Source organism: Oncorhynchus masou, chromosome 5, assembly GCF_036934945.1.
Source record: "Oncorhynchus masou masou isolate Uvic2021 chromosome 5, UVic_Omas_1.1, whole genome shotgun sequence".
Lineage (NCBI taxonomy): Eukaryota > Metazoa > Chordata > Actinopteri > Salmoniformes > Salmonidae > Oncorhynchus > Oncorhynchus masou.
Window position 1 is genome coordinate 92,772,311 of NC_088216.1, and position 15,597 is coordinate 92,787,907.

The 15,597-nt window shown below is 43.4% G+C and overlaps 1 protein-coding gene across 1 annotated transcript in view; it reads right to left on the reverse strand.

Moving 5' to 3' along the window:
- The window catches only part of acad9 (acyl-CoA dehydrogenase family, member 9), a 36,255-nt gene extending 22,676 nt beyond the window's left edge, over nt 1-13,579 (reverse strand). The window contains exons 1-5 of the mRNA XM_064958680.1: nt 13,487-13,579; nt 12,291-12,366; nt 12,018-12,208; nt 4,092-4,220; nt 805-884 (exon numbers count right to left, since the gene is read on the reverse strand). Of these exons, the coding sequence (XP_064814752.1) occupies nt 805-884; nt 4,092-4,220; nt 12,018-12,208; nt 12,291-12,366; nt 13,487-13,579 (569 nt within the window). The remainder of the gene's footprint in view (nt 1-804; nt 885-4,091; nt 4,221-12,017; nt 12,209-12,290; nt 12,367-13,486) is intronic.
- Between the last annotated feature and the right edge of the window lie 2,018 nt (nt 13,580-15,597).

A 15,597-nucleotide genomic window follows, 5' to 3' on the forward strand; every position in this document is an offset into this window, starting at 1 on the left:
TACACACCCCTTCAAATGAGTGGATTAGGCTATTTCAGCCACACACGTTGCTGACAGGTGAATAAAATCTAAACTAGCCATGCAATCACCATAGTATAACATTGGCAGTAGAATGGCTTTATTGAAGAGCTCTGTGAATTTCAACGAGGTCCATACAGAAATGTTTTGTTGAGATCGTGTGGAAGAACTTGACTGGCCCGCACAGAGCCCTGACCTCAACCCCATCAAACACCTTTGGGATGAATTGGAACGCAAACTGTGAGCCAGGCCTTATTGCCCAACATCAGTGCCCGACCTCACAAATGCTCGTGGCTGAAGTCCCTGCAGCAATGATCTAGTGGAAAGCCTTCGCAGAAGAGTGGAGGCTGTTATAGCAGCAAAGGGGGGAACAACTCCATATTAATGCCCATGATTTGGGAATGAGATGTTTGACGAGCACATGTCCACATACTTTTGGTCATGTAACTTATCTTAAAAAGGTGCCATATGCAGAAATCACACCACCATTTCATGGTTGCTAAAATTGTAATAGTTTGCCTAATTTCAGTTTGTGACAAAACAAGCAAGTATAGTGTGGAGAATCATTGTACCATCTAAACCACTGTGAAATATGTTTTCCATCACCAATAATAGTATTTTCAGCTGTTTGAAGCTGGTGTACAAAACCAAAAGACAAAAAAAACTAAGAAATAGACAAAAATAGAACAGATCTACTGATTCTTCGACTTGCTTTCAATGCGAATGCCAGATCTATAACTCACATTTCTATATGAATTTGGTCAGGTCATCCACAAAGTTACTTACTTGATTTTGCCTGTCAGTATTTTTCCAGCATACTGCATTCCAGTCAGAGCTATGTACATCCTCAGGATCTCATTGGTGCCCTGAAGAGACAGAACACAATGTCAAGTAAAGACCTCTTCATAACTACAATCTAACATCTTCATATCTCCAGGGAGATTCAGTGCCTTCAGAAAGTATTCACACCCCTTGACTGATACAGAGCCTTCAGAAGGTATTCACACCCCTTGACTGGTACAGAGCCTTCAGAAGGTATTCACACCCCTTGACTGGTACAGAGCCTTCAGAAGGTATTCACACCCCTTGACTGGTACAGAGCCTTCAGAAGGTATTCACACCCCTTGACTGATACAGAGCCTTCAGAAGGTATTCACACCCCTTGACTGGTACAGAGCCTTCAGAAGGTATTCACACCCCTTGACTGGTACAGAGCCTTCAGAAGGTATTCACACCCCTTGACTGATACAGAGCCTTCAGAAGGTATTCACACCCCTTGACTGGTACAGAGCCTTCAGAAGGTATTCACACCCCTTGACTGATACAGAGCCTTCAGAAGGTATTCACACCCCTTGACTGATACAGAGCCTTCAGAAAGTGTAATTAATAACAAAGAGATATTCAATGTCTGATTTTATTTGACCCATCTACAAATAGATGCCTTTCTTTGACAGGCATTGGAAAACCTCCCTGGTCTTTGTGGTTGAATCTGTTTGAAATAGCTGAAGGCAGCGTAAATAGATCAATATCTGAGGGAAATGTGTTAGTCAACTTAGATACATGTAGCTTACTTGTTGCTCTAGAAGACTAAATAAACCCCTGCTCAGCAGAATAATGTAATAGATCGATAGAATTAATGCTTCAATCTAGTTGACATCGGTAAAGTTCTCTCTGTCATCTGTCGTGGAGCAAAGACATTTAGGGACCGGGGAAAACACACAATAACACCAACAAAATATATATATAAATAAACAATCCGGGAAAGATTTTCAGTGCAAAATGTCCAAAACGACATCAGAATGACCGGTTAAGGAGAAAGAAAGCTGTGAAAACGACCCAACGCATTTCTAATAAAATATACATTAAAGCCAAACTGAAATCTTATGTGGTTGAAATACTATCAGTGTTTATGATGAAGACAGAACCTCTACAGAAGGTATCTAACTGAGCATTGCATTCTCTCAAGATGCAGAAATAAATAAATCATATTTCTCCACTCCTGTTCACTAGTCATAACGTTGCCAACATTTGGTGTATCATTTTACAGTAATACATGCTTAATTCTGCAGGAGTTAATATTAAGGCCATGTGAGACGTTACAGACCTACAGTCAGTGTCCAGATTTCAAGTGTCCATTTAACCCATCTGAACATGCCATTCCCTTGACATGCCATAGGCCTATCTGAATCATCACACACATAACATAGCCAGCACTGCTGTCATCCTCTTTTACTACTTCACCAAATCTTTCCCAAACTTTCTTTTTCTGGTCCTCCCTTCAAACTCTTCTTTCAAGGCGTTTGTCTTATTGAATTAAACTTCAACAATGTACAGTGGGGCAAAAAAGGATTTAGTCAGCCACCAAATGTGCAAGTTCTCCCATTTAAAAAAAATGAGAGAGGCCTGAAATTTTCATCATAGGTACACTTCAACTATGACAGAAAAATGAGGAAAAACAATCCAGAAAATCACATTGTAGATTTTTTATGAATTTATTTGCAAATTATGGTGGAAAATAAGTATTTGGTCAATAACAAAAGTTTCTCAATACTTTGTTATATACCCTTTGTTGGCAATGACAGAGGTCAAACGTTTTCTGTAAGTCTTCACAAGGTTTTCACACACTGTTGCTGGTATTTTGGCCCATTCCTCCATGCAGATCTCCTCAAGAGCAGTGATGTTTTGGGACTGTTGCTGGGCAACACAGACTTTCTACTCCCTCCAAAAGATTTTCTATGGGGTTGAGATCTGGAGACTGGCTAGGCCACTCCAGGACCTTGAAATGCTTCTTACGAAGCCACTCCTTCGTTGCCCGGGCGGTGTGTTTGGGATCATTGTCATGCTGAAAGACCCAGCCACGTTTCATCTTCAATGCCCTTGCTGATGGAAGGAGGTTTTCACTCAAAATCTCACGATACATGGCCCCAATCAGTCATTCCTTTACACAGATCAGTTGTCCTGGTCTCTTTGCAGAAAAACAGCCCAAAAGCATGATGTTTCCACCCCCATGCTTCTATTTTGGTTTCATCTGACATTCTCCCAATCTTCATCTGGATCATCCAAATGCTTTCTAGCAAACTTCAGACGGGCCTGGACATGTACTGGCTTAAGCAGGGGGACACGTCTGGCACTGCAGGATTTGAGTCCCTGGCGGCGTAGTGTGTTACTGATGGTAGGCTTTGTTACTTTGGTCCCAGCTCTCTGCAGGTCATTCACTAGGTCTCCCGTGTGGTTCTGGGATTTTTGCTCACCGTTCTTGTGATCATTTTGACCCCACGGGGTGAGATCTTGCGTGGAGCCCCAGATCGAGAGAGATTATCAGTGGTCATATGTCTTCCATTTCCTAATAATTGCTCCCACAGTTGATTTCTTCACCTATTGCAGATTCAGCCTGGTGCAGGTCTACAAATTTGTTTCTGGTGTCCTTTGACAGCTCTTTGGTCTTGGCCATAATGGAGTTTGGAGTGTGACTGTTTGAGGTTGTGGACAGGTGTCTTTTATACTGATAACATGTTCAAACAGGTGCCATTAATACAGGAAACGAGTGGAGGACAGAGGAGCCTCTTAAAGAAGAAGTTACAGGTCTGTGAGAGCCAGAAATCTTGCTTGTTTGTAGGTGACCAAATACTTATTTTCCACCATAATTTGCAAATAAATTCATTAAAACTCCTACAATGTGATTTTATGGATTTTTTTTCTCATTTTGTCTGTCATAGTTGAAGTGTACCTATGATGAACATTACAGGCCTCTCATCTTTTTAAGTGGGAGAACTTGCACAATTGGTGGCTGACTAAATACAATTTTGCCCCACTGTACTTAAAAAAAAAGAAAGTTTTCTGCCTGTTCCCAAAATCATAATTTGGCTCTGCAGGCTATTGGGCCCACGTACAGTTAAGCCCTAAAATAATGTTTAGATATAAATGAATGTATTTATGTATGCCTAATACCCACCACCCGATAGCCTAAAATAATGAAAGAGAAGGTGGACATCCGCCCTCTGGTGGACACTACATGGTTAATGCTGTATATCTCTGTTAATAAAAGGAGAAATACTACACTGTGTGTGTGATACCTCGAAGATGAGCAGGATACGGCAGTCTCTGAGGTAGCGTTCGTAGGGATAGTTCTTAGTGTAGCCCAGCCCTCCTAGAACCTGCAGAGCCTCAGACACACAGATCCAGCCTCCCTCAGAGCTGAACACCTACAGAGAGAGGTAAGCAAAGACACAGAATAAGGTACTCTGTCATGCAACTAGTCATGAAACTTGTGTAGTGTGTCTACAGTGTAGTGTGTCTACAGGTGTGACAGCAGTGCGTCTACAGGTGTGACAGAAGTGCGTCTACAGGTGTGACAGCAGTGCATCTACAGGTGTGACAGCAGTGCATCTACAGGTGTGACAGCAGTGCGTCTCCAGTGTAACAGCAGTGTGACAGCAGTGCGTCTCCAGTGTAACAGCAGTGCGTCTACAGGGTAACAGCAGTGCGTCACAGGTGTAACAGCAGTGCGTCTACAGGTGTAACAGCAGTGCGTCTACAGGTGTAACAGCAGTGCGTCTACAGGTGTAACAGCAGTGCGTCTACAGGTGTAACAGCAGTGCGTCTACAGGTGTAACAGCAGTGCGTCTACAGGGTAACAGCAGTGCGTCTACAGGGTAACAGCAGTGTGTCTACAGTGTAACAGCAGTGTGTCTACAGTGTAACAGCAAACAGCAGTGTGTCTACAGTGTAACAGCAGTGTGTCTACAGGGTAACAGCAGTGTGTCTACAGGGTAACAGCAGTGTGTCTACAGTGTAACAGCAAACAGCAGTGTGTCTACAGTGTAACAGCAGTGTGTCTACAGTGTAACAGCAGTGTGTCTACAGGGTAACAGCAGTGTGTCTACAGGGTAACAGCAGTGTGTCTACAGTGTAACAGCAGTGTGTCTACAGTGTAACAGCAGTGTGTCTACAGTGTAACAGCAGTGTGTCTACAGTGTAACAGCAGTGTGTCTACAGTGTAACAGCAGTGTGTCTACAGGGTAACAGCAGTGTGTCTATAGGTGTAACAGCAGTGTGTCTAAATCAAATCAAAACAGCAGTGTTCTACAGTGTAACAGCAGTGTGTCCAGTGTAACAGTGTGTCTACATAACAGCTGATATCTCAAAGTGTAACAGCAGTGTGTCTACAGTGTAAACCTACAGTGTAACAGCAGTGTGTCTAAAACCCCAAACAGCAGTGTGTCAATGTAACAGCAGTGTGTGAAGTGTAACAGCGTTGGCTAACAGTGTGCTACGGTGGTCTACAGTGTAACAGCAGTGTGTCTACAGGGTAACAGCAGTGTGTCTACAGGGTAACAGCAGTGTGTCTATAGGTGTAACAGCAGTGTGTCTAAATCAAATCAAATGTATTTATATAGCCCTTCGTACATCAGCTGATATCTCAAAGTGCTGTACAGAAACCCAGCCTAAAACCCCAAACAGCAAGCAATGCAGGTGTTGAAGCACGTTGGCTACAGTGGCTACGGTGGTCTACAGTGTAACAGCAGTGTGTCTACAGGGTAACAGCAGTGTGTCTACAGGGTAACAGCAGTGTGTCTACAGGTGTAACAGCAGTGTGTCTACAGTGATATCTCAAAGTGCTGTACAGAAACCCAGCCTAAAACCCCAAACAGCAAGCAATGCAGGTGTAGAGGCACGGTGGCTAGTGTACGTCTACAGTGTAACAGCAGTGCGTCTATAGGTGTAACAGCAGTGTGTCTATAGGTGTAACAGCAGTGCGTCAATAGGTGTAACAGCAGTGCGTCTACAGGGTAACAGCAGTGTGTCTACAGTGTAACAGCAGTGTGTCTAAATCAAATTTATTTATATAGCCCTTCGTACATCAGCTGATCTCAAAGTGCTGTACAGAAACCCAGCCTAAAACCCCAAACAGCAAGCAATGCAGGTGTAGAGGCACGGTGGCTACAGTGGCTACGGTGGTCTACAGTGTAACAGCAGTGTGTCTATAGGGTAACAGCAGTGTGTCTATAGGTGTAACAGCAGTGTGTCTATAGGTGTAACAGCAGTGTGTCTATCATCCAGAAGACGGGCTCAGTACAGGTGCATCAAAGCTGGGACAGATTGGAAAAAGTGCTTCAATCTCAAGGCCATCACTGTTAAATAGCCATCACGAGCCGGCTACCACCCGGTTACTCAACCCTGCACCTTAGAGGCTGCTGCCCTTTATACATAGACATGGAATCACTGGCCACGTTAATAATGGAACACTGGTCACTTTAGTAATGTTTACATACTGCTTTGCTAATTTCATATGTATTTACACACTGTACTCCACTCCGACATTGCTCGTCCTAATATTTATAAATTCCATTATTTTACTTTTAAATGTGTGTATTGTTGGCAATTGTTACTGCACCGCTGGTGCTAGGGACACAAGCATAATGCTACACCTGCAATAATCTGCTAAATATGTGTAAGTGACCAATTCAATTTGATTTGTACTCAAAGCATGCTAGCAAGTGTCTTCACTGACATTTTCAACCTCTCCCTGACCGAGTCTGTAATACCTACATGTTTCAAACAGACCACCATAGTCCATGTGCCCAAGAAAGTGAAGGTAACATGCCTATATGATTACCACCCTGTAGCACTCAAGTTGGTAAGGGTAGGGGTAGGGTGGGCAACAACACATCCGCCACGCTGATCCTCAACACTGAGGCCCCTCGGGGGTGTGTGCTTAGTCCCCTCCTGTACTCCCTGTTCACCCACGACTGAGTAGCCAATGAAGACTCCAATACCATCATTAAGTTTGCTGACGACAACACAGACAACGATGAGACAGCCTATAGGAAGGAGGTCAGAGACCTGGCAGTGTGTTGCCAGGCCAACAAAATCTCCCTCAATGTGAGCAAGACAAAGGAGCTGATTGTGGACGACAGGAAAAGGAGGGCCGAACAGGCTCCCATTAACATTGACGGGGCTGAAGTGGAGCGGGTTGAGAGTTTCAAGTTCCTTGGTGTCCACAACACCAACAAACTATCATGGTCCAAACACACCAAAACAGTCGTGAAGAGCGCACGACAACACCTTTTCCCCCTCAGGAGACTGAAAACATTTGGCATGGGTCCGGTTTCAACTGTTGTGCCTGCGGCTATGGAACCCTGACCTGTTCACCAGACCTGCTACCTGTCCCAGACCTGCTGTTTTCAAATCTCTAGAGACAGCAGGAGTGGTAGAGATACTCTCAATGATCGGCTATGAAAAGCCAACTGACATTTACTCCTGAGGTGCTGACTTGTTGCACCCTTGACAACTACTGTGATTATTATTATTATTTGACCATGCTGGTCATTTATGAACATTTGAACATCTTGGCCATGTTCTGTTATAATCTCCACCCGGCACAGCCAGAAGAGGACTGGCCACCCCTTATAGCTTGGTTTCTCTCTAGGTTTCTTGCTAGGTTTTGGCCTTTCTAGAGAGTTTTTCCTAGCCACCGTGCTTCTACACCTGCATTGCTTGCCGTTTGGGGTTTTAGGCTGAGATATCAGCTGATGTAAGAAGGGCTTTATTTGATAAATAGCAGTAGTAACGGCAGTAGTAGCAGTAGTTGTGGTAACAGTAGTAGTAACAGCAGTAGCATTATTAGTAGTGTTAGTAGTAGCAGCAACAGCAGTAGTAGCAGCAGTATTAGTAGTTGCAGCAGTTTGTAGTAGTAGTTGCAGCAGTATTAGTAGTTGCAGCAGTTTGTAGTAGTAGTTGCAGCAGTATTAGTAGTAGCAGCAGTTTGTGTAGTAGCAGCAGTTTGTGTAGTAGCAGCAGTTTGTAGTAGTAGATGCAGCAGTATTAGTAGTTGCAGCAGTTTGTAGTAGTAGTTGCAGCAGTTTGTAGTAGTAGTTGCAGCAGTGTTAGTAGTAGCAGCAGTATTAGTAGTAGCAGCAGTATTAGTAGTAGCAGCAGTTTTGTAGTAGCAGCAGTTTGTGTAGTAGCGGCAGTTTGTAGTAGTAGTTGCAGCAGCATTAGTAGTTGCAGCAGTGTTAGTAGCAGCAGCAGTGTTAGTAGCAGCAGTTTGTAGTAGTAGTAGCAGCAGTATTAGTAGTAGCATTATTATTAGTAGTAGCAGCAGCATTAGTAGTTGCGGCAGCATTAGTAGCAGCAGCAGTATTAGTAGCAGCAGCATTAGTAGTAGCAGCAGCATTAGTAGTTGCAGCAGCATTAGTAGCAGCAGCAGTATTAGTAGTAGCAGCAGCATTATTAGTAGTAGCAGCAGCATTAGTAGTTGCAGCAGTATTAGTAGTAGCAGCAGCATTAGTAGTAGCAGCAGTATTAGTAGTTGCAGCAACAGTATTAGTAGTAGCAGCAGTATTAGTAGTAGTAGCAGCATTAGTAGTTGCAGCAGCAGTATTAGTAGTAGCAGCAGTATTAGTAGTAGCAGCAGCATTAGTAGTAGCATCAGTATTAGTAGTAGCAGCAGTATTAGTAGTTGCAGCAGCATTATTAGTAGTTGCAGCAGCATTAGTAGTAGCATCAGTAGTAGCAGCAGTATTAGTAGTTGCAGCAGCATTATTAGTAGTTGCAGCAGCATTAGTAGTAGCAGCAGTATTAGTAGTAGCAGCAGTATTAGTAGTTGCAGCAGCATTAGTAGTAGCAGCAGTATTAGTAGTTGCAGCAGCATTATTAGTAGTTGCAGCAGCATTAGTAGTAGCATCAGTATTAGTAGTAGCAGCAGTATTAGTAGTTGCAGCAGTATTAGTAGTTGCAGCAGCATTAGTAGTAGCAGCAGCATTATTAGTAGTAGCAGCAGTATTAGTAGTAGCAGCAGTATTAGTAGTTGCAGCAGTATTAGTAGCAGCAGCAGTGTTAGTAGCAGCAGTTTGTAGTAGTAGTAGCAGCAGTATTAGTAGTTGCATTATTAGTAGTAGCAGCAGGATTAGTAGTTGCAGCAGTATTAGTAGTAGCAGCAGCAGTATTAGTAGTTGCAGCAGCATTAGTAGTAGCATCAGTATTAGTAGTAGCAGCAGTAGCAGCATTAGTAGCAGCAGCATTATTAGTAGCAGCAGTATTAGTAGTTGCAGCAGCATCATTAGTAGTAGCAGCAGTATTAGTAGTAGCAGCAGCATTAGTAGTTGCAGCAGCAGTATTAGTAGTAGCAGCAGTATTAGTAGTAGCAGCAGTATTAGTAGTTGCAGCAGCAGTATTAGTAGTTGCAGCAGCAGTATTAGTAGTAGCAGCAGTATTAGTAGTAGCAGCAGTATTAGTAGTTGCAGCAGCATTATTAGTAGTAGCAGCAGCATTAGTAGTAGCAGCAGCATTAGTAGTAGCAGCAGTATTAGTAGTAGCAGCAGTATTAGTAGTTGCAGCAGCATTATTAGTAGTTGCAGCAGCATTAGTAGTAGCAGCAGTATTAGTAGTAGCAGCAGTATTAGTAGTTGCAGCAGCAGTATTAGTAGTTGCAGCAGCATTATTAGTAGTAGCAGCAGTATTAGTAGTTGCAGCAGCATTATTAGTAGTTGCAGCAGCATTAGTAGTAGCATCAGTATTAGTAGTAGCAGCAGTATTAGTAGTTGCAGCAGCATTATTAGTAGTAGCAGCAGTATTAGTAGTTGCAGCAGCATTATTAGTAGTAGCAGCAGTATTAGTAGTAGCAGCAGTATTAGTAGTTGCAGCAGTATTAGTAGTAGAAGCAGTATTAGTAGTAGCAGCAGCAGCATTAGTAGTAGCAGCAGCATTAGTAGTTGCAGCAGCATTATTAGTAGTAGCAGCAGCATTAGTAGTTGCAGCAGCATTATTAGTAGTAGCAGCAGTATTAGTAGTAGCAGCAGCATTAGTAGTAGCAGCATTAGTGGTAGCAGCAGCATTAGTAGTAGTTGCAGCAGCATTAGTAGTAGTTGCAGCAGCATTAGTAGTAGTTGCAGCAGCATTAGTAGTAGTTGCAGCAGCATTAGTAGTAGTTGCAGCAGCATTAGTAGTAGTTGCAGCAGCATTAGTAGTAGCAGTAGTAGTAGCATTAGTAGTAGTTGCAGCAGCATTAGTAGTAGTAGCAGCAGTATTAGTAGCAGCAGTATTAGTAGTTGCAGCAGCATTAGTAGTAGCAGCAGCATTAGTAGTAGCAGCAGTATTAGTAGTAGTTGCAGCAGCATTAGTAGTAGCTGCAGCAGCAGCATTAGTAGTAGCAGCAGTATTAGTAGCAGCAGCATTAGTAGTAGCAGCAGCATTAGTAGTAGCAGCAGCATTAGTAGTAGCAGCAGCAGCAGCATTAGTAGTAGTTGCAGCAGCATTAGTAGTAGCAGCAGCATTAGTAGTAGCAGCAGTATTAGTAGTAGCAGCAGTATTAGTAGTAGCAGCAGCAGTATTAGTAGTAGCAGCAGTATTAGTAGTAGCAGCAGTATTAGTAGTTGCAGCAGCATTAGTAGTAGTAGCAGCAGCATTAGTAGTTGCATCAGCATTAGTAGTAGCAGCATTAGTAGTTGCAGCAGCATTAGTAGTTGCAGCAGCATTAGTAGTTGCAGCAGCATTAGTAGTTGCAGCAGCATTAGTAGTAGCAGCAGCATTAGTAGTTGCATCAGCATTAGTAGTAGCAGCATTAGTAGTTGCAGCAGCATTAGTAGTTGCAGCAGCATTAGTAGTTGCAGCTGTATTAGTAGTAGCAGCAGTATTAGTAGTAGCAGCAGCAGTATTAGTAGTAGCAGTATTAGTAGTTGCAGCAGCATTAGTAGTAGCAGCAGCATTAGTAGTAGCAGCAGCATTAGTAGTTGCATCAGCATTAGTAGTTGCATCAGCATTAGTAGTTGCATCAGTATTAGTAGTAGCAGTATTAGTAGTAGCAGTATTAGTAGTAGCAGCAGCATTAGTAGTAGTAGCAGCAGCATTAGTAGTAGTAGCAGCATTAGTAGTAGTAGCAGCAGCATTAGTAGTAGTAGCAGCATTAGTAGTAGCAGCATTAGTAGTTGCAGCAGCATTAGTAGTTGCAGCAGCATTAGTAGTTGCAGCAGTATTAGTAGTATTAGTAATTAGTAGTAGCAGCAGTATTAGTAGCAGCAGTATTAGTAGTTGCAGCAGCATTAGTAGTAGCAGCAGCATTAGTAGTAGCAGCAGCATTAGTAGTAGCAGCAGCATTAGTAGCAGCAGCAGCATTAGTAGCAGCAGCAGCATTAGTAGTAGCAGCAGCATTAGTAGTAGCAGCAGCATTAGTAGTTGCAGCAGCATTAGTAGTTGCAGCAGCATTAGTAGTTGCAGCAGCATTAGTAGTTGCAGCAGCATTAGTAGCTGCAGCAGCATTAGTAGCTGCAGCAGCAGCATTAGTAGCAGCAGCAGCATTAGTAGCAGCAGCAGCATTAGTAGCAGCAGCAGCATTAGTAGTAGCAGTATTAGTAGTAGCAGCAGTATTAGTAGTAGCAGCAGTATTAGTAGTAGCAGTATTAGTAGTGTTAGTAGTAGCAGCAGCATTAGTAGTAGCAGCAGTATTAGTAGTTGCAGCAGTGTAGTAGCAGTATTAGTAATTAGTAGCAGCAGCAGTATTAGTAGTTGCAGCAGTATTAGTAGTTGCAGCAGCATTAGTAGCAGCAGCATTAGTAGCAGCAGCAGTATTAGTAGTTGCAGCAGCATTAGTAGCAGCAGCAGCATTAGTAGCAGCAGCAGCATTAGTAGTAGCAGCAGTATTAGTAGTAGCAGCAGTATTAGTAGTAGCAGCAGTATTAGTAGTTGCAGCAGTGTAGTAGCAGTATTAGTAATTAGTAGCAGCAGCAGTATTAGTAGTTGCAGCAACATTAGTAGCAGCAGCAGTATTAGTAGCTGCAGCAGCATTAGTAGCAGCAGCAGCATTAGTAGCAGCAGCGGCATTAGTAGTAGCAGCAGCATTGCATTAGTAGTTGCAGCAGCATTGCATTAGTAGTTGCAGCAGTATTAGTAGTGGCAGCAGTATTAGTAGTGTTAGTAGTAGCAGTAGTGATTTTAGTAGCAGAGGCAGTAGTAGTTTTAGTAACAGTAGTAGAAACACCCCAGTATAGTGGTAGAAAAAGTACCTTAACCATAGCAGCCTCTAGAGAACAGTCAGGGACCCCAGGTCGATCCATCATCCCAGCCGTCAGGTACGCCATGCTCTCCATCACAAATGCATTCTGGGCCATCACCGCAAACTTCTCTTGGATCATCCCAAACTCACTGAGGTTCTTACCAAACTGTTTCCTGCTGCCAGCGTACTCTGCTGTCATCTCTGGAGAGGGAGACAAGACATCACCATTATCATCATCATTACTATAACCATAATCATGAGCTTCACACTCTACAGCTTATACCGATGAGTTTCTTGATCATTCCAGAGCCGGCGCTGCCCATACTGAACCTGCCAGAGTTGAGGATGTTCATCGCTACCTGGATAAGGACACATACAAAGAATCAGTAAAGGTTTGAGTGAAAACACATGTACAAAGATATGGTAAACCATTCAAAACTAAATGGTGACAGTTAACCGTAGCACCAATACACTATGCAAATGACACAGCAAGGAGCCTTGTAGGCTTTTTGAATGTTCTTCAAATGGGCAAAAACGTAGCGCAATGGTCTTCAGCGTAAAAACACAAGGCACCTAAACATGTCGTTTTTTTTCTCTATGCTCATGATCCATTTCCCTGCGGACACAGGACAGACAGTCGGTGGTCAGAGCGCAGGACAGACAGTCGTGGTTGGAGCGCAGGACAGACAGTCGGAGTGCAGGACAGAGTGTCGGAGCGCAGGACAGACAGTCAGAGCACAGGACAGACAGTCGGTGGTCGGAGCGCAGGACAGACAGCCGTGGTCGGAGCGCAGGACAGACAGTCAGAGCGCAGGACAGACAGTCAGAGCACAGGACAGACAGTCGGTGGTCGGAGCGCAGGACAGACAGTCGGTGGTCGGAGCGCAGGACAGACAGTCGGTGGTCGGAGCGCAGGACAGACAGTCGGTGGTCGGAGCGCAGGACAGACAGTCGGTGGTCGGAGCGCAGGACAGACAGTCGGTGGTCGGAGCGCAGGACAGACCGTCGGAGCGCAGGACAGACCGTCGGTGTTCGGAGCACGTCTCTGGAGCCGCTGAGCATCTATTAACCCTGCTGTAGGACTCATTGGAGTCAGCACTAGTAGGTCAAACGAACGACTAAAATTAACAAATCACTCAGGAAAACTAATCAGGGGCTCCCGAGTGGCGCAGTCTAACGCACTGCATCTCAGTGCAAGAGGCGTCACTACAGACCCTGGTTCGATTCCAGGCTGTATCACAACCGGCTGTGATTGGGAGTCCCATAGGGTGTCACACAATTGGCCCTGCGTCGTCCGGGTTAGAGTTTGGCCGGGGTAGGCCGTCATTGTAAATATGAATTTGTTCTTAACCGACTTGCCCAGTTAAATAAAGGTTAAATAAAAGTTTTAAAAATGACTCTCTAGCTTGTGAAAAAAGACATTGAAAAATAACTGCACATCAATAGCATATAACAGAGGGGAAAGGGAAGTGACATCACCTTGAAGCCTCCTCCTACTTCTCCTATTACATTCTCCACAGGGACTGGACAGTTGTCGAATGACACTTCACATGCTGGGGGACAGAAACACATCAGTTATAGCCCAGTGAATGGTACACAACAGGGATTTCCCTTGGCTGACTGACAGCTACAGTTATCTTGTTTACAATACTTTTAAATCATTGAAGAGTGAATGAGTTCACACAAGGAGAACAGGTATTATTGGTCTCTGCAGTTTATATACATATACATACATATACACATATACATATATAGTGCCTTGCGAAAGTATTCGGCCCCCTTGAACTTTGCGACCTTTTGCCACATTTCAGGCTTCAAACATGAAGATATAAAACTGTATTTTTTTGTGAAGAATCAACAACAAGTGGGACACAATCATGAAGTGGAAGGACATTTATTGGACATTTCAAACCTTTTTAACAAATCAAAAACTGAAAAATTGGGGGTGCAAAATTATTCAGCCCCTTTACTTTCAGTGCAGCAAACTCTCTCCAGAAATTCAGTGAGCATCTCTGAATGATCCAATGTTGACCTAAATGACTAACGATGATAAATACAATCCACCTGTGTGTACTCAAGTCTCCGTATAAATGCACCTGCACTGTGATAGTCTCAGAGGTCCGTTAAAAGCGCAGAGAGCATCTTGAAGAACAAGGAACACACCAGGCAGGTCCGAGATACCGTTGTGAAGAAGTTTAAAGCTGGATTTGGATACAAAAAGATTTCCCAAGCTTTAAACATCCCAAGGAGCACTGTGCAAGCGATAATATTGAAATGGAAGGAGTATCAGACCACTGCAAATCTACCAAGACCTGGCCGTCCCTCTAAACTTTCAGCTCATACAAGGAGAAGACTGATCAGAGATGCAGCCAAGAGGCCCATGATCACTCTGGATGAACTGCAGAGATCTACAGCTGAGGTGGGAGACTCTGTCCATAGGACAACAATCAGTCGTATATTGCACAAATCTGGCCTTTATGGAAGAGTGGCAAGACGAAAGCCATTTCTTAAAGATATCCATAAAAAGTGTTGTTTAAAGTTTGCCACGAGCCACCTGGGAGACACACCAAACATGTGGAAGAAGGTGCTCTGGTCAGATGAAACCAAAATTGAACTTTTTGGCAACAATGCAAAACGTTATGTTTGGCGTAAAAGCAACACAGCTCATCACCCTGACCACATCATCCCCACTGTCAAACATGGTGGTGGCAGCATCATGGTTTGGGCCTGCTTTTCTTCAGCAGGGACAGGGAAGATGGTTAAAATTGATGGGAAGATGGATGGAGCCAAATACAGGACCATTCTGGAAGAAAACCTGATGGAGTCTGCAAAAGACCTGAGACTGGGACGGAGATTTGTCTTCCAACAAGACAATGATCCAAAACATAAAGCAAAATCTACAATGGAATGGTTCAAAAATAAACATATCCAGGTGTTAGAATGGCCAAGTCAAAGTCCAGACCTGAATCCAATCGAGAATCTGTGGAAAGAACTGAAAACTGCTGTTCACATATGCTCTCCATCCAACCTCACTGAGCTCGAGCTGTTTTGCAAGGAGGAATGGGAAAAAATGTCAGTCTCTCGATGTGCAAAACTGATAGAGACATACCCCAAGCAACTTACAGCTGTAATCGCAGCAAAAGGTGGCGCTGCAAAGTATTAAGTTAAGGGGGCGGAATAATTTTGCACGCCCAATTTTTCAGTTTTTGATTTGTTAAAAAAGTTTGAAATATCCAATAAATGTCGTTCCACTTCATGATTGTGTCCCACTTGTTGATTCTTCACAAAAAAATACAGTTTTATATCTTTGTTTGAAACCTGAAATGTGGCATAAGGTCGCAAAGTTCAAGGGGGCACTGTATGTATGTATGTATGTATGTATGTATGTATGTATGGCACTGTATGTATGTATGTATGTATGTGTGTATATATATATAGATATATATATATATATAGGATCCCCTGATGCCCCGTTTTACCTCTGGCTTTCCGTGATTACCTCTAGACTAGGCTAACACCAACACAAGTACTGTCATTTACTCCACTAGGCTAACACCACCAACACAAGTACTGTCATTTACTCCACTAGG